At 37.6% G+C, this 22,500-nt stretch overlaps 1 protein-coding gene across 2 annotated transcripts in view; it reads right to left on the reverse strand.

The window, feature by feature from the left end:
- mGluR (metabotropic Glutamate Receptor) overlaps positions 1–22,500 on the reverse strand; it is a 1,154,435-nt gene that overhangs the window by 334,242 nt on the left and 797,693 nt on the right. For both annotated transcript variants that reach the window (XM_067111043.1, XM_067111042.1), the window contains exon 3: positions 4,032–4,176. In XM_067111043.1, the coding sequence (XP_066967144.1) occupies positions 4,032–4,176 (145 nt within the window). The remainder of the gene's footprint in view (positions 1–4,031; positions 4,177–22,500) is intronic.

Here is a 22,500-nt window from a genome sequence, read left to right on the forward strand (position 1 = left end):
TTCCACATGCTCTGTTTCGTTGTCGCCCAAATACTTGGGCAGTTTTGGGGCTGCAATACTAATTATCGAAATACAGGATGCAGTATTTCCGAGATACGAGGCCATAAATGTTTTTACCACAGAACCAGATACCCCTAGATCCTCATCTACCAATATCTCTGTATCTTTTCAGTATAGATTATAAAATCGACAATATAATCCGTTTTGGCATCACAAGTTCAAATATTTTCCTCCAAATCTGACTTCTTTTATCTGGAATGTACTGCTTGAAACTTAGCCTTCCCTTCCATAACATTAAACTTTCATCTAACCATAAATCCTGGAAGGTTGAAATTTTCCCGGAATTTTCTACACTTTACACTGTCGAGCACGGGTTTAATTTTTTTAGTTTATTATCTGGGCTTGTTTCCTGTGAATTATCAACGAAATGTAGAACCCGTAGAATTTGAAGAAATCTGTCCCTTGCCATCAGCCTTCTCACTCCTTTTGTCTCGAATGTCTCAAGCGTAGTCCAGTAATCTACGATGCGATGTTTACTTATATGCGACATGATCATAATCACACAAAGGAACCGTATCATTTCCTCCACAGTAACCTGAGCAAATTTTTCGCAAATACTTTGGCACTGCATCTCCTAGCGTATCAACAAGGAATCTCTGATAACGGTTTGTCTCTTCAGCAATCAGCCCCATAAATTCGTTGTCGAAAAATTCAAAAAATAGTCTACTTCCTTTGAATTTTCATTCACATTACATTTCGACGTAATGCCACTGCCACTGCTGTCAAATATGAAATCTCTGGGCTGGAAATTGCTGGCAGCCCACTCCCACTCATCACCTGGGTCACTTCGCTGTCTCCGCCTTCTTTTGACACCTTGGCTTTCATTTGTAGGTGGCAGATTTTCGTCATTTTCACTGTCGGTTGATATTTCATCACTGTCTCTTGTACCAGGACCCTAATTATCCATTTCATTTCCTTCTAAATCCGATTCATTTTCATATCCAGAAAATGAGTCGAGAAGGTCTATAAAATAGTTATCCTCGTCGAGAGCTCTTCTCTCGATCTGCCGGCGGTCAACTCGAGGATGTCGTACCCTTGACCCCCTCCTCCTGTGACATCTTGATGAAGACTGATGAATTTTAGGAAACACGTGAATTTATATGAATTCACTGTATGGCAACTGACAGACTGTTACCATATCAAGAAAAAGAGGCCAGTATTTCAATCATCAGTCCTTCACATAAAGGAAATTACCGGTGCTCGTATACGACACAACAGTGTTCGGGCCAGTTTATTAAATGCGTCGTATACGTTACAACCGAAATCAAAGGGTTAAAGGTGTGTGCTTAATAGCAAAGAAATCACCTGCAGTATTCCGCCAGAGTTTATTGCATTTAAGCCTGGATTTTCAGTTGTGAAAAATTTGATGCAAAACCATGGACTGAACGAACTTTTACTCCGAAATCCGAAAAATTTGATGCAAAATCATGGACTGAACGAACCTTTACTCTGAAATCCGATTTATAAAGACTTAATACAGTTGTGACACTTGACCTGATTAATTAATAGAATAAACTGCATTAACTGGATGAGTAGTATCGGTACACGGATCTGCTGGCTTAAATGATGGGTTAAAACTGGATAAAAGAACGAGGTCTAAATCTTGTACTTTAGAACAATGTTTCTTAACCTACTCAGCGATCATAACTTCACAAAAATCCTTACCTAGCACGGCATCAGTCAATAAGGCTGCCATTGCATCAAGTTGCGAGAGTTGGCACATATGCGTAATTGTAACTGTAGTACATAGTGCGCAACTTGAATCTCCTCATTTCGTTTGTAACTCATTCATCATATCTAACCGAAACAGATGCTTTTTCAGTGAATAATCCTCTCTGTCTATTTACTTTAACATGCTACGTTATTTTAAAACCTCATCAGTAACCGACCCTTCCCCATACACCTGTCTAATGGTAGTTTTAAAATCTTCCCATGTCCCACAAGCTCTAAATTTTATGTTTTTGTCCAACTATATCTCCCTTTACGTAATTTATAAAAGACTGTGCTTCTTACAACTGTATATCCGGATCTGCAATTTTCTTCGTCGCTAAATGAGCCTCTCCTGACGCTATCCATAGACTGTTCCTTTATTTGAGCGACGATTAACCAGCTCTTGAAAAGGCACTGTAACTATCTGAGTATTGACAACAGGGAAACCATTCCTATCATCATCATCATCACCTCTCGTTGCCTTGATCCTAATACTTTCTTTCTTAACACGTGAAAATCTGGTACTACTGGCCTACTTCGCCAATCAAACCATCGGCATGAGTACGTAGATCAAATAAAAACAGAAAAAGGAAATACCAGAATCAGAAAAAACTCCAAATAAATAAAACTGAGGGGAAAACTTTAAGGAGACGGTGTTTACGCAATAGCTACTAAAACAAGTAGCAAAATTATAAAGCAAAATACATATTACGAAATATACCTATACGCTGACACGTGTACCTTTTGTGATGGTTAAGTAAAACCAGTAATTGTCAAACAGTGTGTGAGGAAACTCTTCCTGAGAGAACAGGCAATCCTCTGTACATTTCCTTAAGAAATACAAGGGAAACTTTCAAAGGTCTCCCCAACCCCACAACTTCATTATAATATTTTGGTGGCAAATGTGGAGTCCAGTGATTACACAGGGTGGAGATACGACAAATGAAGATCGCCTTTATATCCAAAATTGTATGCTTCGAGTACTTCCTGAGAACCATAGGAAGTTGCAAAGAAGGCTCACCACAGGTTGATGCTGTGTGACGCAGACAAGATTTCACTGGTGATGTGTCTTCTTTTGATCCCTCACCTTCACCGGCGCTGCAAGATTTTTGCTGAAGATGCTGCCTAGAGCCTTGTGTCCTTCAACGCATCACATGCCTCATATCACCTAAGAAGGAGACCACCACTACTCGAAAGGCTTTATCAGTATATGCTGCACGATGATATGTTCATGTTGTGTGAACAGTTTTATTCAGCTATTTATTATTTATTTGTTTCATAATTCGCTAGTTGTGGATCTTCTGCTTACCTGCCTATCAGGCCGCCCCCCCGCTCTGTCTCTCTCTCCTTGTTTGCTTTTAATACAGATTTGGTGGTTGAACTGAGGCCAGGCAGATCCATGGATTTCTAGTGGACATACTTAAGCATCTAAATATGTTGAACACCTAGATGCAAAAACATGATTAGGTGATCAGAGGAATCGTGAACCATGTCAGTAGTTACCAATGCAAACTTCTGCTTTTCAAGCAAAACTGAAAAAGGAAAATTTTTTGCAATCCCGTCAGTTTTTTTTTTTTTTTTTAGCTAGGACATCACGTGAATTCTGCAGATCCGCCAGGTATTGAGAAGACTTGAAAGAGACATTCTCAGGATCTTCCTGGGAGAGAACAGAGCTCGTCTTTGTTTGAATATCCTTTTTTTGTGAATGCAAGGGAGTTTGTTAATAAATAAATGTCACGATTCCCGAGAGAATGAACAAGGAAAAGCTGCCACACATAAAGCATGTTTTAAGCAGTTTTATTTGGAAGTATCATTTGTCTACGATGGCTTTCTAGACAGTAACGAAAATTAGAAATGGTCCTCAAAAATGTTTGAGTATGACACCCCTATATCATATGAAAAATTGTCCATTGCAGATTTGCACACCTGTTAACTACCTAAGAATTAAACTTTCTTTTCTCAGTGTCTTGAAGTGTCAGCTCATCACTGAAGCCATCCATGAGTCAAGTGCTAAGAATGATAGGTAGCTGATTAACAATAAAAGTGGTTTGATATATAACTAACGTATAACTAAGATTATTCAGCATAACAGGTGCAGCACAATATCAGCAATACAGTCACTTGCCAAGCTGACAGAATTTTATCAAATCACGCTCCGGAAGCAGAAGCATTAAGTGCGAAGTCATAATTCAGCGCTGTGTTATCATGAATTAAGGAAAACCTGTATCCCCTGTAATATCAGTGAAGTCAAATATCTGTACCTGACTGGTGAGCTCAACTGTGATGGCTCCTTCTGCGACGTCTTGGAGCCCCTCCACCAGATGGCTTTGTTTTCCCCAGCCGTCGGATGCCACCCAGTGAAAATAGGACGTCAAGTTCAGTCGTCTCGCAGCTGCCAACACTCCTCTGTAAATAATAACGGAGAGAAATCTCTTAGGGAACAGAGTGGAAATTAAAAACTAATAAAATGAAGAAGTGTAAAACACCTTATTTTGTTATTCAGTAAAGATGTTACAATTATTGATAGAAGCATATTAGGCATCATTTCTTCTAATTCCAATCTGTATTTTACAATCTTATGAGTAATTGTGAAAACTATTACCGTTGTAATAAAGAAAATGCATAAACTTTTTAGTTGGCTACTGCATAAAAACATGAACGTCTAGACCTAATAAATAGACTGCCCATTCTGTTGCCTTCAAATACCCAATAATAGCACAGACGCCTGCAACGAGCAGAGCAATCTAAGACATGAGACATACTTCCTCAGTTGTAGACAGTTGGCATATTCTTAATTTTCAAAAGTATTTTTTTCCTGTCATTAACTTATTCATTTGAGTAAATTGCTTATTCTCGTTAGTGAAAAATCCAGTTTAAACTTTCTTCTGTGAAATCTGAATTGCCATTATTATCCTTTATATAAAATTTGCCATTTTCACAGTTAATTTTTCTAACATAATATAGAATATATATATATATATATATATATATATATATATATATATATATATATATATATATATATATATATATATATATCAACACACAATTACGTGTGGAACAGAAATAAATTTCTGACTCACATCAGGATCGAACCCAGGTCTTTCCAATGAAAGACCAGAGTGCTGCCAACCAGGCCACACAAGTCATAAAAGAAGTTGGAAACTGAGCACAACTGAACCCAAGGAATTACCTGGGCAGGCTAACTCCTTACATACCAGCGTGTTTTCTCCAACTTCCCTACTCAGCAGTGACCCAATTGACAGCATTTCATTCGAGAAGTTTGGGAAAACACACTGATATGCAAGCAGTTAGCCTGCCCAGGTAATTCCTTGGGTACAGTTGCACTCAGGTTCCAACTTCTTTTATGACTTGTGTGGCCTGGTTGGCAGTGCTCTGGTCTTTCATTTGAAAGACCTGGGTCGATCCTGATGTGGGTCAGAAATCCATGTTGATATATATATATATATATATATATATATATATATATATATATATATATATATATATATATTATGATAGAAGAATTAACTGTGAAAATGCCAAATTTTATATAATGGATGATAATGGCAATTCAGATTTCACAGAACAAAGTTTAAACTGGATTTTTCATTAACGAGAATAAGCAATTTACTCAAATGAATAAGTTAATGACAGAAAAAAAACACTTTTGAAAATTAAGAATATGCCAACCTCTCTCTCTCTCTCTCTCTTTCTCCTCCCAACACCCATCTTCTCTCTCTCTCTCCTACTTCTCACCCCCCTTCCCTATTTGTGCTGAACTTGGACTTAAATGGCATTGGGAGTGTCACTATTCATCTCAGCGACCTCGAAAACTATTGATTAGACATTAATATCTGTCATTTTCGGTTATTTTGAATAAAAAGAAATGCAGGTATAGGCGGAATCCTTCCTTTAGAAGTCGCTTCCCTCCTTATTTTGTGAGTGTCATATTTTGTTTTGAATGGTCTGTTCAGTTAAAGGTTTCAAAAACAAATTGTTGTCCATGGAATCACAGAGAGAGAGAGAGAGAGAGAGAGAAGCTTAATAAAACAATTGCTGTCATTTCCATGGAATGAAGTCTAATTCTGTCTATTAAAAATTCTATAATTAAAAATTACTGCCTCTATTTCCTTACTTATATCTTCTGTACCTTAGCAGAATACTTTATTTTCTTTCTCTTTTAGCTTTATTAAGAGCATTAGTGAATGAATAGTAAATCCATACACATGCTAGCCAACTTCTTTAGTGCATAATCAGATTATTAATACCCTGTTCTTTAGATAAACGCTCACACAAATACATACATACATACACACACACACACACACACACACACACACACATATATATATATATATATATATATATATATATATATATATATACATGTGTTTGACTTTAAATCACGAAAAAGGTAAAAACGTGATGAATATATGAACAAAAGTTACAGCCAGGAAGATAATAAGACAAAATTACTTAGCATCTCATTGTTTCATTTTCCTTCGTGGCTGTTACTTTATTCATATATATATATATACACACACACACACACACACACACATATATATATATATATATATATATATATATTGTTATGAACCCCTCTCAGGTTCAACAGGTTCTTTAAACACAAAATGAAAATATAGATCGGGACTGAGAAATGTGGGCAGCAATCGAGGCAGACAATGGAGGAAGGAGCTAACCAATACAAGAGAGAGAACTTAAAATGACTTTATAATTCACAAATTCTACAAATTATTTGCATTTTGACAAAATGAGTCAGTACTTCAAATAAATTTTAAGTTCATCAAAGGAGTCATTATATAAGATACAAGAACATTTATACATATAAATAACATCTGGGTCAACCCATACAGCAAAAGCAATATGTCCAAAATAGTTACTACATGAAGAATAGTATTGCTGGGTCAACCTTAAACGCCATAAATCATTATAAATTTACAAGGACAGCATAACAGAGTTAGCACATTAAACACAAAATTAATAAACAACTGTGAGTCAGTAAATCAAAAGCAATTATAATCATTTATAAAGATCAGTCAGTAAATCAGAAGTAAATATAATCATAAGTCCCAAACAGCTGCATCGTCAAAAGGACCTGGTTGCATTAATCAACGCAAATATTTAAGACACCTTTCTAACACTTGATGCATTAAATATCTTAATACACATTATATTCCTGTTAAGCACTAACACATTGAAATATAAGGAACACCAAAACAAAAAGTATAAATTACACAATTATGACTTAACAGGCAAAAAGACACTTTCTATTACTGCAATATTTTTGTCACAATAAATACATTACACACCAACAACAACTACAAAAATAAATAACCATAACAGGGTTAATAACCTCAACAGACATGCCATGAAAACACATCACCATCAATTAATAGCAGAAATAGCACAAAATAAGGAACCACTGGTCATAATCAGGACAACAAAAGACGAAGCTGCAAACACAGTTGAAGCAGCAAACAGGTGAAGCTGCAAACACAGGCGAGCTGCCAAAACAGGCGAAGCTGCCGAAACAGGCGAAGCTGCAAACACAGTTGAAGCTGCAAACACAGGTGAAGCTGCAAACACAGGTGAAGCTGCAAACACAGGCAAGCTGCCAAAACAGGCGAAGCTGCCAAAACAGGCGAAGCTGCAAACACAGGTGAAGCTGCAAACACAGATGAAGCTGCAAACACAGGCGAGCTGCCAAAACAGGAGAAGCTGCAAACACAGTTGAAGCTGAAAACACAGTAGGCTGGTAGGAGAAGGGTGAAAGCGGGAAAAAATTCCCACATAAGCTTTTTTTGGTGTCATTTGACGTTGAAATGTGTCCTGAATCGCATATTCAAAATCCCATTATTTCACCTGGGGAAAATTTTGTACAGTGCCATAAAATTTTTCACCCTTTCTGCTCCTACATTTAAGGGGTTGAGACAGGGATAAGCAATTTATTTTAAAAATTTATGAACTGAAGTTCATGAAATTTGGTGGAACATTAAGATATGCACCAAGGAGGATGTGGTGTATGTTAGAAGATTGTTGGTAGAGTACATACCTCTGCCAAGTTAGGTCCATCTCAAAGTTTTGAACCAATATTATAACATTTAGTGGACTGAGAGGAAAGGTTCCATTGATAATGTGTTTTAATTAAGGAGGTGGTATGTGGAGTGCTTACTTCCTCCAGTGTACTACTAACGGGGTTGTCCTTCCTCCTCTGTTATGGCTTAGGACGGACAGTGAATATTCACTGGCAGAGTTACCACCCCTACACCCAACCAACCACCTAAATCATATCATAGTCTTTGTTATTTAGTGCTATCAAATATTCAGGACACCATCATGATATTCATCATCTAAACTCACAGATAATCTGAGGTACAGTCACTCAAAAATGTTTTGCAACATGTTCCAGAAGTTTTCGTTCACCTAACAGTAATTTGTTCTTTTGATATTTACAAGGAAATGTAATTTTCTTATTCGATTTTGGTTATTAATCATACGGTTAACAATATAAAAAAGAATGGTGAGTGAAAAATTCATATTACGAAAAAATGACGAAACATTTTGAAAAATTTCACTTCAGATGATTGGGCAAAAGAGTCAAAGAAGAAACTATATCTCAAATCCAAATAAAAGCTTATAGACTAATAAATAATATTGAATAACCATCAATGAAATTATTTATAAATAAAGAAAGAAAGAATTCAACCATTATCGTTGTCAAAAGCAGAAAAGAAAAAATCTCATAACGTCGTATGTTATCGTGTGACTCCACATTCAGGCAGGAAAAGTTTAAACTGTCTCGTCACTTGCACCGATAAGATGAGCAATAGACTAAGCCGCACCACAATCAGTAGCTTGCATAAGACTAATGTTTCTATTGTAGATATTGCTCGGCAGCTTAGCGTAAATAAAACAACCATGTATAGAGGGATACAACAACAGAGAGAACGAGGAAACATGATAAATTCATTGTAAAAACTGGAGGACAACCCCATTGTTGCACTACTGTTAAAGATCATCATCTGATCACTTAAGGAGCTCCGCCTAACTCCTCCCTGACAACCGAGTTTGCTATAAAGAGAGAACATTACGCTCTCCCTTCAACTGGCTGCTCAAACTATCCGTAAGAGGCTACATGAGACCAAGATATTATTTCATCATACTCCTGTCAAGAAACACTTCATATCAGCGAAACACAAAGAATAGAGTCTAGGGTTTGCATTATAATATATCCAGTGGCCGATGATTTCTGTACGAGTCGTCTTTTGAGATGAGGAAGAGACATTTTCCACTGATGAGCATGGTAGTCTTCTTCACTGCTGGCATTTAGCATTAACTAAATTAATGTTGAACTTCTAGTCAATTTTAATTCTTTAGAAACTTAGATAATAAGAAATACAAACATAGGCGTTATATATTCAGTTAACTTCATAAGGGGCATCAAAATGATAGGCCTAAGTAGCAATGAAAGAAATGAGAAATTACACATGATAATGGCATTATATATATATATATATATATATATATATATATATATATATATATATATACATATATATATATATATATATATATATATATATATATATATATATATATATATATATATATATATATATATATATATATATAATATATAAATATATATATATATATATATATACATATATATATATATATATATATATATATATATATATATATATATATATATATACATATATATATATATATATATATATATATATATATATATGTATGTATGTATGTATGTATGTATGTATGTATGTATGTATGTATGTATGTATGTATGTATGTATGTATGTGTGCGATTATATTCTATGTATTACAAAAATAAACGTGAAATCTGTTAGTCTAGTTCAGTATATTTTATATTAAGTTTCACTAGTTCACAATATACATAGGATTAGTCATTCAAAAATTTAATTAATAATAATGTGAAGCAAATCTTTACAAAAGTCGTATTTGTTGATGTTAATAAGACTAATAGTTCAACTTGTAACAGTCATAGGCCTATGTCTACAAAGTTCACACATATGAAGGAGATAAAACAACGATAGTGATGGCAGTTGGAGATGAAAATATTAAAGCATAAGAACAGCGATGACCTCTGAAGTATTATAGTAACATCCTTTAATTAAGTAAAATATGACAACAGTAAGCAGTATCAGAAAAAGCCCTGTTTAAGGGAAACTGCAGGTAATTTCTCGGACCCACCACTAGTGTTCAGTTGTTTCACGCGCTTACAACTGAGTTGCCAAATAGCGCCAGATGTCGCTATTATAAGCTGTTGTCCGAAAACTTTTGAAGTATGTTGCAAAACTTTTTTGAGTGATTGTACCTTGGTTGGAGCAACATTCTGATCAGTCATAATAGGACAAAGTGTGTTATTTTCTATTATCCAACCCCATTTTGTAGCTTCAAGACTATCATTAATTAGATTAGTCCAATTTACAACTTGGAGATGGACACGTAAGCTATGGAAGTGTGCTGCACGTTGAGGTTGTGTCACATCCACTCCATGCATGTATGAAGAGAATGTGCCTCTGGATAACGGCTGGTATAGATGAGTTGGCTTCTCACATGCTAAAGATTTGTCCAGGTCATTGCCATTTTCCTTCACTTCTGATGTAGATGTCAGCTAGGCCATCATACCAATGGTAGAGCAACATAATGAACACATCCTTATCTTCCGTTACAACTGTTATAGTCTGTTCATTGTGAGAAAAACCCAGAGCACAGGATACAATGAGAGTGTCTGCACCAGCACTGCTTATCTTGACACAATGGCCGAGAGCTTCTAGGTACTTTGCTAAAAGTCTAATAACTTATGCCTTGTTCTGATGATTGGTAAAAAATGCTCCTTGATCTTTATGTGTTTGTGAGTTCTCAGAGACCACAATAGATGCCGAGAGCTTTTCCCTCTGACGATGTCTATGCTCATGATCTTTGATTGATTGCTCTTCATAACCATCAAATACAATGCAGTAAATGCAGTAAATTCCACACTTAGTCATCAGGAAGGAATTGTACTGGTTCATGACTCGTGAATTCAATGAATTTCTTTTCCATCTGATGCCATACAGTAGCCCGCCACCATCAATTATGGTTACACTTTGTGGTTGTAACTGGGTAGGAGATTCCAGTATGATGATATTCAGATCTTTCTTTATTGCTCTGCTCAATTAAGACTTGTCTGTTTTCCTCATGAAGGAATCCTTGAAGTAGGTTCTGATGTCTTCATTTTACCGTTGTGACAAAGGTGTACATCGGAGGAAAAGTACTGAAGGATCATTCTAAACACTGGTTTTGCCCACCTTTACTCCTGGCTTCAAGACATCTAGTTTTTGAATCATTTGCCTCTTTTTAATTTTAACACCTCTATAGGACTGACAATCTAAGCCTCTGTGTATCTTAAATCCAACAACCTCAGTTTCTTCACAACTGATACCATCACCTTCACTAGCTGCCAGACCACTGGATAGGGATTGGATTTGGGATAATGTTTTATCAAATGGGTCATGGGAATGGAACCATTCCAGGATTTGGTTCATGTCTCTCATATCTTTTTCCTGTCTTATTGCTCCAAACTCCACAAGTTGAGGACTGGTATTATACTGCTTTCCAGTCAGCAATGTCATGGCATCATGAATTGCAGCACAAGCATGCATGCTATACACCCACTGCTGCCATATGCTTTCTGTCATACCTCTTCCCCATGTTAAGCCCCCTTGACTTTTCAAAGACCTCTTCAGGAATTGTTCAATCACCAAATCTATCCACAATCCTGCCCAGAGTCGCACACTCCTGCAAACAGTGTGATACCCTTCCTCATTGAACAGTGAGTATAGCCAGGGATGCTAGTAGGTAGCTCGTTCATTTCTTGAACATAAAGATGGACACTCTTAGCATACTGAATGTGTCCTGTTGCAGTAAAAAGGTTCAGTAATTTGGTCACAGCATTCAAATGACCACCCCACCATCCAAGTCTCTCATAATAAATGAAATCCTTGATAATGTTAATGTACTCCAAGCATCTCAGCCAGAGTTTTGCAGTCCGTGATGCCTTACTTAATTCATTCGTAGGACTCTCCATGGCTTTGAATAAACTGCCAAACTCTAGAGATTCATCCAATGAATCTTGTGAAATTTTCTGGGCCAAAACATCACTGAACATGTTTTCAAGAGTTTTTATCTGATTATGGTCCAGCAAAGTAGATTCTTCATCTACCTCCATGGTCTCACTGTTATTCCTGAGATGCGTCTCAGATTCTTCATTCATCTCTGTGTTTGTGTTCCTTTCTACAGCTTGAGGAAGTAATGTTGCAAGTACTTTTGTTGTCAATGCTAATTCAATTAGAAAGAGTCCACGTAGGGCTCTTGCAATTGCCTTGCCACTCATCATGTACGATCCTGTGTTTTGTCCATGGGTTTGATCCAAAGCTTCTTCAATTCCTGATCCTTTCATCATGTGGAATACACTTCCACAAGCACTCATCAGAAGATGAAATTCCCCTAATCGCAGAACAGTTTTAGCCATGTATTTTGCTGTGACTAATTCCATTGCTTTTAACCACAGCAGTTGATCAAAAGTCACACAAGCTGATGATAAGTTTGGTTGTCTTTCCTGACCTTCAATGTCGAGAAGGGCCATCACTCGAGAAGGGTCATCACTAGGACTGAGATCTCTGATAGGCAGGATAAGCACGTCTGATTTCCTCACTAGCTGTCCACCTTGTGATTTGAAGATACGGTGCATGAACCCAGACCAGTTAGGTGTCGGCAGCTCTGTCTTACTAAATAGCCATGTAGAGTGCCAGAGGAAGTTTGAATAGAAGAAAGATGGTAATATGTGTCTGTGAAACTGTAATGTCAGTATTGGGTCAAATATGAGTCCATTCTGAGCAGGTGACTGGGTACCAATGAATGGCTTAATTGATATCCCTTTTCTGATGACAAGGTTTTCAGCTGTGACCCTTGCTTTTCACTTGATGCATCTTGTTGCATTTGCAGCCTGGCATTCAGAGTAAATGGAGATTATTCCTATGCCATGAAATGTTTCACCAGTAACCATACATATGTACTGGTCTACATTATCACTAGCCCCTTGTGTGAAAGTCTGGTCCAGAGGAGGCATTAATGTGTTATAATCCTCATCTTGCACCACAGACTGCTTAAACAAGATAACATTACCATAAGAAATTGAAAAGCCAAACCGATACAGTTCATCAATGAGCCATTTTGATCCAGACACATGATCCATCTCAACACTTACGCCAAACACGGTGAGTGCCAAATTGGTCTTTGGTCTCATGGCCTGTAGAACGGTTTAGCCAATGCTCACTTGTCTAATATGACTTTATGGCATCAAACTCGCCGGCAGTGTTCTTAAGCTTGGTGGAATGTATTCTTTCACCTTTTCCATGTCTTGAATATCACAGTCTGATGGGTACTCCCCATCTGGGAAGGTAGCTGCACGTATTTCCTCTCTTATTAGTTTTGCAGCTGCAGGAATGATTCTGTAGGCATCTTCTGCACTGTCTGTCTTCCTGTCATAATACCATTTTTCACTTAATATGAAGCTTGCTATGTTGCAAAAGCAAACTGCATTCTTCCTTCCTCGTATTTCTGCAAAGAAAACATGATCAAGTAGTCTTGGAGTCTTTTTTTTAGTCGTTTTGGACAGTACACTTCACAACCACCTGCTAATTCGCACATTTGCTCATGGAGTCCATCAAGAGTGTAAAGTTCTATATCACATTCACTTTCAAGCCAGGTGTATAGTCTACTAAACGCCCCCAACATTAAATCATCATTTGGTCAGCTTACTGGTTTCCCAGACGAGATGTTAAACATGAAGAAATAATAACAATTGCGGTGGTACCTAGCTTCTGCAGCCACAAAGTCAATACAGCAATGAATTCTAGCATGAACCTCGCTTCCCCAGGTGTAATTTCTCTTGGCACATTGCTTGGCAATTTTGTCAACAGAAGGTAGTATTTCTGCTCGACAAACATGGTTTCTATCTTGGTGTTTCTCATCATGGCATGCTGCAAGTTCACATAGAAAACACTTTTTCTTCCATTCAAATTGACCTTTAACTTTTGATATTGAACGAAGTCGTTTTTGTCATGGAACATCCTCTTCTACTCTTGCCATACCTATCCTGCCAGTATCTGTGTACTTTTTCCTGCAACTCGGATCAGATCCGGCAGCATCAGAAAGATAATTTTTGAGACTCATTGTCACGGATTTCAATGAATTGAATGAGGTTATTAATGCCCTTTTTTTCTACAGTCACTGATTCCGCAGCAGTGAAAGGCTGAGGCATATTACACAGTCCTCTTTTCTGATAACTCCCAGCTTCCTGCAAATATTCTGTGTGTTCGTCAGTCATATTTTCATTTTTCAGTTTACTCCAGCAGGAAAAAAGAAGCAATAATTGACAATGTAGTTGATGAAATTTTTCAAAGGGCAGTGCTGCTAATCCACCAGATTTCAGTAGCATCATACCATAACATTATGAACAACTTACTTAAGATTAGGCAAGATCTTGTTGAGGCATGCACTCCTCAAATCACCTCCTCACATAAATCTCATCGCCTTTGGCACACTTGCTCATCAGTCAACCAATTTCGCAAATATCCACTCATTAACTTCAATGTTATTAAAGAAACAAATATATAAGGAAAACAAAGAAAACAAACAAACACATATACGATATGGAACTTTATTGGTTGAGTTAATATTGTGATCTTAAAAGTTATTGTGTAATTTATCCAAAAAATATGTCAAACAATTCAATTGTCCATATTCACGGTCAGCAACCATTTGACCAAAAATGATTTTGTGAACACTGTTGTCAAAATTTTCCCAAAAAGTGGATGACAGGGGATTTTTGATATGTGATAGTAGACATGTTTCTGCATCATTTGACACCAAAAAAGCTTATGTAGGAGTTTTTTTCCCCACTTACGTTATAAATTGGGGTTCTCCTACCAGCCTATAGGTGAAGCTGCAAACACAGGCGAGCTGCCGAAACAGACAAAGCGATCCTCAACATCCTGCAGATGAAGCTATTTGGTATTCAGATCTGACACTGACTCACTAAGAACTAGTCAAAAAGTCTCCCATGTGGCTTACATACAGACTCAATGCTGCTCCGATACTGACTGAAGCAGTCAGATGCAGACCTTCGGTCTTCACCTCACCTCAACAACTTAGACAACACAACAGGTGAAACGAACCTTATTGGGGAACAGTCGGAAGACTATTGTCCCAGCAAAACAACCACAAAACGAGGTGCTGCAAAAAACCTCACACCTCCTTGCCTCAAAAAAATTTTTTTATTTTTTTACACACAGCACTCCCACTCTCTCCTCCGATGTCGCCGCAACCCTGCCAGACAGAAGAGAACCGAGCCTGTCACGGTCGCAAAATATTATGGACCCCTCTTGGGTTCAACAGGTTCTCTAAACACTAAAAGAAAATATAGATCGGGACTGAGAAAAGCTGGCAGCAATTGAGGAAAGGAGGAAGGAGCTAAGTAACACCAACAGAGAACTTGAGATTAATTTATTATTTACAAACTGTACAAATTAATTACATTTTGACAAAATTAGTCACTACTTTAAATAAAAATTTAAATTCATCAAAGGAGTCATTATATAAGATACAAGATCATTTATACATATAAATAACATCTGGGTCAACCCATACAGCAAAAGCAATATGTCCAAAATAGTTACTACATGAAGAATAGTATTGCTGGGTCAACCTTAAGCACCATAAATCATTATACATCAACAAAGACAGCATAACCGAATTAGTACATTAAACACAAAATCAATAAACAACCGTGAGTCTGTAAATCAGTAGCAATTATAATCATATATAAAGATGAGTCAGTAAATCAGAGACTATAATCATAAGTTCCAAATGGCTGCAATGTCAAAAGGACCTGGTTGCATTAAGCAACTCAAATATTCAAGACACCTTTCTAACACCTGACACATTAAATATCTTAAATGCACATTATATTCCTGATATGCACTAGCACATTGCAATGTTAAGGAACACCAAAAGAAAAAGTATAAATTACACAATTATGACTTAACAGGCAACAAGACAATTTCTAGTACTGAAATATTTTTGCCACAATAAATACATCACACGCCAACAATAACAACAAAAATAAATAACCATAATAGGGTTAATAACCTGAACAGACATGTCATGAAAACACATCACCATCAATCAAACAGTGACAATTGCAGAGTTAACACAATATGATGAACCACTATTCATAATCAGGACAACAACAGACGAAGCTGTAAACAGTTGAAGCTGCAAACACAGGTGAAGCTGCAAACACAAACGAGCTGCTGAAACAAACAAAGTGGTCCTCAACATCCTGCAGACGAAGCTATCAGGAATTCATACCAGACACTGACTCGCAACGAACTCGTCATAAAGTCCCCATGTGGCTTACATACAGACTCGGTGCTACTACAATGCTGACTGAACCAGTCAGACACAGGCCGTCGGTTTTCACCATACCTCAACAACTAAGACAACACAACATGTGAAATGAACCTTACTGGGGAACAATTGGAAGATGATTGTTACAGCAAAACAATCATAAAACGAGGTGCTGCAAAAAATCTCACACCTCCTCACCTCAAATAATTTTTCTTTTTTTTTGACACACAGCACTCCCACTCTCTACTCCGATGCTGCTGCAACCCTGCCAGACAAAAGAGAACCGAACCTGTCACGGTCGCCAAATGTTATGGACCCTTCTTGGGTTCAACAGGTTCTTTAAACACTAAAAGAATCTATAGATTGGGACTGAGAAAAGCTGGCGGCAATTGAGGAAAGGAGGAAGGAGCTAAGCAATACCAACAGAGAACTTAAGATTAATTTACTATCTCAAATTGTACAAATTATTCACATTTTGACAAAATGAGTCAGTACTTTAGATAAAATTTAAGTTCATCAAAGGAGTCATTACATAAGGTATAAGATCATTTATATGCATAAATAATATCTGGGTCAACAGATAAAGCAAAAGGAACATGTCCAAAATAGTTACTACATAAAGAAGAGTATTACTGAGTCAACCTTCAACAACAAAAATCATTATACATTTACAAAGACAGCATAACCGAATTAGCACATTAAACACAAAATCAATAAACAACCGTGAGTCAGAAAACCAAAAGTAATGATTATCATAATATAAACATGAGTCAGTAAATCAGAAGCAATTATAATCATACGTCCCAAATAGCTGCATCATCAAAAGGAACTGGTCACATTAAGCAACTCAAATATTTAAGACACCTTTCTAACACTTGATGCATTAAATATCTTAATACACATTATATTCCTGTTAAGCACTAACACACTGAAATGTAAGGAACACCAAAACAGAAAGTATGAATTACAGAATTATGACTTAACAGACAAAAAGACACTCAGTTATTGCAATATTTTTGTCACAATAAATACATTATACCCCAACAACAACAACAAAAATAAATAACCATAACAAGGTTAATAACCTCAACAGACATGCCATGAAAACAATTCACCATCAATCAAACAGTGGCAATTGCAAGATGACATAAAATGATGAACCACTAAACTCGGTTTTTTTACCAAGGCGCATTCGCACTCACTCGCAGGGGTGCCCTTTTAGCTCGGAAAAGTTTCCTGCTAGCTGATTGGTTGCAAATATTTTGTCCGAATAGCATCATTGTCTTCAAATAATTACCAAGTAATGTGAATTGAAACTTATTTACTAACCTAAATTTCTCACTCAGATATATGTTTTGTCAATAAATAATGTTAACGAATAAAGAGATTATAAAGTATTGTGATGGTTAGTCTAAATTTAATAACAACACCCGCCGAAGTCAACTCTATGGACCAACATCCTCCTCAGTTAAAAAAAAAGTTACAAGTCACAATGCTTTGCAACCCATTAAAAAACAAAACAAAGAGAGGGAAAACAAGAAAAAAAAGATCAGAACCACAGTACATCACAGGAATTAACCCATAAGATTCCCATTGACCTGTCTTTTTAATTTTAGATACATGTGTCAACCGAGACACACCCGTATTTTCATCTAGAACCACATATCTATTCCCCTTCTTTACTTCTACAACCCGAAAAGGCCCTTCAAATTTAGGACCTAGCTTATAGTTCAATTGATTCCTGACATTTATTTTCACAAAAACCGTATTTCCCACAGCAACTTTAACACTATCTGGCTTCCCATTGCTCCCATCAAACATATCCCGAGTTTTTACTTTTAGATTCTTAGCAAGAAGCGCGTATCTCTCTTTAGCAGTAAAGACTAGACCTTTCACCGTATCATCCCCGATGGAATAGGTAATAAATCAAACACGTCCTGCACTGGGTAGCCAAGCAGTGCTTCAGTGGGAGACATTCCCGTGGTATCACTAACCATAAAATTGATGCTGTGCTGCACCTGTGGAATATATCGATGCCAATTTACATCATTGTCCCCTACAGTAATTCTGAGAGCCTCAATTACCTTCCTGTTTACTCGTTCACATAACCCATTAGCTTCTGGTCCATGGGGAATAATAGTGACTTTCCAAATGCCCATTACATCCGCAAGACACTCCAATGTCTTGTTCAAAAATTCTCTCCCATTATCTGTAATCAGCACCTCAGGAACTCCATAACGACAAATAAATCCGTTAAAGAATGCGACTGCCACTTCCTACGCTGTTTTATGCTTCAAAGGAAAAATCTCTATGAACCTAGTTAATTCTTCAGCAACCACCAACAGGTGCCTATGGTCATAACTAGATTCACAGAAATTGGATAACTGGTCCATATGGACCCTAGCAAAAGGTCTGCTGGGCATAGGAAATGAACCCAATTTACAAGAAACGACCCTTGATGGCTTACACGCATTATAAACTGAAAAAAACTGAACAACCTCTCACAAAGTTTTCCACTGACGTGAGCATATTTTTCCAAAAGAATTGTCCCCATATATTCTGGTATGTCTTCTCAATACCCAAATACGGACTGCCAGACCTACATTGAGCAATATCCAAAATCATAGGCACTAAACTCCTAGGAACAACTGTTTGTGTTGTATCACCATTATCCTCACTATTTCTCAGTCTGTATCTAATCTTCCTAACTAACCAATTACCCTCTAATTCGAGCCCTGCAAAAGGTAACTAATAACCTTTCCTAACTAATTCCCCTCTAAGAAACGCTTTTGCGTCTGCCAAAACCTCATCCTCATCCTGTTTAGCTGCTACTAAACTACTACTAAACTAATATCCCAGTCTGTGCAATCTCCAGATACATAATAAACATGAGTACCATCTGCATCAGAAAAACTTCTACTATGGGCATCTGCTGCAACATTATGTCTACCCTCTATATACCTAATCTTGGCATTAAAATCACTAGTTGTCAAACACCACCTAGCTCTTTTAGGGGAAAGATCCGGCTTATTTATAAGATCCAACAATGGCTTATGATCTGTAAGAACCTCTACTTGACTGCCCATCAATAACATCTCAAAATGAACCAAACTAGACACTACGGCAGAGGCGTTTGTCCACTACCGACCATAGCCTTTCACAACTACAACGTGTCTTAAACTTCCTATGGTAAAATGCAATCGGATGGAGTCTTCCATCGAACTTCTGCATAAGGCAGGCCCCTATACTGTCGTAACTGGCATCTGTCACCAGCGTGAAAGGATGTTCCAAATTAGGAAATTTCAACACTGGGGGATTCACTAAGGCATCCTTAATATTCTGAAAAGCTGACTGCTGCCCATCACCCCATACAAACTGCACATCATCCCTCAGGACATCTATTAAAGGAGGTGCTAGAGTAGAAAAACCTTTGACAAACATACGAAAAAATCCAGCCATGCCTAAGAAACACCGAATCTGTTTCTTATTCTTGGGAGTAGCAAAAACTACAACAACTACCCTAATTTTATCCTCATTCACTTTAACACCCTCCTTAGAAATGACATGACCCAAATATACTATCTGCTTCTTCAGAAAATTAAACTTAGCTAATTTTTTCTTCAAACCTCCTAACCTAAGAAACCTCCTAAAACCTCCCTAAGAACTTTAAATGTTTCTGTACTGAATCAATGGCAACTAATATACTGTCCATATAGATAATTATGGACTTCTCTAACAAGCCATGCAAAACTGTATTCATTAGCCTAGTAAATGTCATCAGACTGCCTGTTAGACCAAACGGCATCCGCATGGACTCATAATGCCCCTTCAGCAAAGAGAAAGCTGTGTACTTCCGACTCTCCTTGCTAAGCGGTACTTGCAAGTACCCTTGCATCAGATCGGTTGAAAAATAAATATACTTGCCCTCAATCTCAATAAACAAATCTGGCAAACACTCCATAGGGCATCGATCAGGAATGGTTGCCTCGTTCAACTTCCTAAAGTCCACACAGACTTGGATTGAATCATCTTTCTTAGGCACTGCTAACAACGGGAAGTTAAAAGGCGAGGAACTGGGCCTAACAATGCCTTCCTCCTCCTCTACCTGTTCTCTAATCTTAAAAGGAATCCTGTATGAAGCTACAATAATAGCCTTAGTATTATCCTCTAAATGAACCTTGTGTTCTGACACATTTGTTAACCCTAACTTATCCCCTTTAAGTGCGACTATGTCCGCAAACTCAGCCAGAACATCTTCCATGCCCTCAACATATTCTTTACAATCAGCATTGACTAAATGATCCTTAAAACCCTGCCTCCTGGTCTGCAAATCTGCTTCTGAAAAACTACAAAAATCCCCGACAATAGCAACTGAATTATCTTCATCGACTCAGTCAACAAAGTCGATTGCATCAGTACCTTTCTGATAATTCTGAATTGAATCATTACAGTTTAGCAATTCCACCCAAGTATCCCCTCAACTCGATACATTGTTTATCAAACCCATACACACTACCCCCTTCAGCTTTTTGCTACACTTATCCACACACACCTGTCTGGACTTATGCATTCCTTTCCTTTGAACTTTCACCATAGCCACTATACCAGGACCAAGAATCACATCATCCGACAAAACCCCCTTATAACACTTCCTACCCACTGAAACATGTTCAGAATCCAACCACAAATTCTCATGAAAGCCAGATCCATTACCATCATCCACTTCGCTCACATCCATCCCCTCGTAAGGCACAAAAACACCAGGTACTCCCACAGTTATACCATATACCCCTGTATGAACCGAGACTTTACATTTCCGACACACTTCATGATCCAGTAACAAAGTATTCCCCAAAACAGCCCCTCATATAACCAGAAATGGTTCTGTAAAAGTTCTACTCCTTAGATATAAATCAAATCTATGTATCCCACAACCTGTAACCTATTTGCTTGAACATCACATACTCTCTCTTTAGCAGGTCTCAAAGAACGATCGGAAAACATTGATCAGAACAACTCATAACTCATCAAATTAATAGAGGCACCTGTATCTATTAAAATACTCACATTAACCCCATACACAGACCCTTTTACCACTGGCTTCGCCTCTGAGGGTTCCCCATCCAGTTTTCCTTTACAACTGATAGGTCTCTCAACCATGCTCGCCGATCACTAGATCCCCTTGAAAAACCCCCTTGAGGAACTTTTCTTACCTAAGCTACCAAAATTTTGAAATGTAGACCTAGCATTATTCTGTCTATGAGACGGACAAGACTGCCAAGGGTGACCATAACTCTTACAACCGCCACAACATTTAACACGACAAAACTTCTTAATGTGTCCTTGCATATTATAATTAAAACAACGAGCCCATGGAGCCCGAGAACTCAACCCAACCATCGACCTCTGGCTCATCGAAATTTCAACAAAACCCTTCAAACTGCAGACTGAATCTACGCACCCTACACAACCATAGGCTGGACTAAGAAATCTCTGATCGTTATCCATTCTAGCCATTTCCGCAGCTTTCCTCTTCATAAATAAATCTGTTAACTCACTCTTGGCTGACCATAAATACAAAATTTCCTAAGTCCTGTGGAAGGAAACCCCTTAAAGAAAAAACACAAGAAAAAAAAATTCTCCACAAAAATTCCCACACAGGAAGAATCCCACAATGTTAATTCCCTTTACTCCAACAAGTAATATCCCAAATTCAAAAGTAAGTACTATTTAGACCCACAAGTAAATCAAGACCATATGGGAGAAAAAAAAAAAACACAGATGGGCCGAGTGTGCAGCTGACTGCAAAGTAGGTCAAGATGAACATCAAGTCTTCAAGGGCAAACGAAAAACACGCAGTCCACCCTCAAGTAAAGAGAATGGAAGTCTACCCTCACGTCAAGAAAACAGGACTCGAGCAAATGTAAGAGAGAGAAAGAGAGAGAGGAGACAAAAGAGAAAAGAAGCGAAACTGTTCCCCACCATTTAGTGCAATATCTCCCCCCATCTCCCCAACACATCTATGATCTGCAGAAGCACACTGAAAAAAAATGCCAAGCGCTAAACCTCTGAGATGAGCCTGTCTCTCGACCACAGTCATCAAGGCAAAAATTGCCGAGTAAGCTCACAGCAACAGCTTCCCCCTTTGCATACACGCATGTAAGTGCCCAAAATAAAACACGTACGTATGTAACTATACCA

The sequence above is a fragment of the Macrobrachium rosenbergii genome, chromosome 11, assembly GCF_040412425.1.
Source record: "Macrobrachium rosenbergii isolate ZJJX-2024 chromosome 11, ASM4041242v1, whole genome shotgun sequence".
NCBI lineage: Eukaryota > Metazoa > Arthropoda > Malacostraca > Decapoda > Palaemonidae > Macrobrachium > Macrobrachium rosenbergii.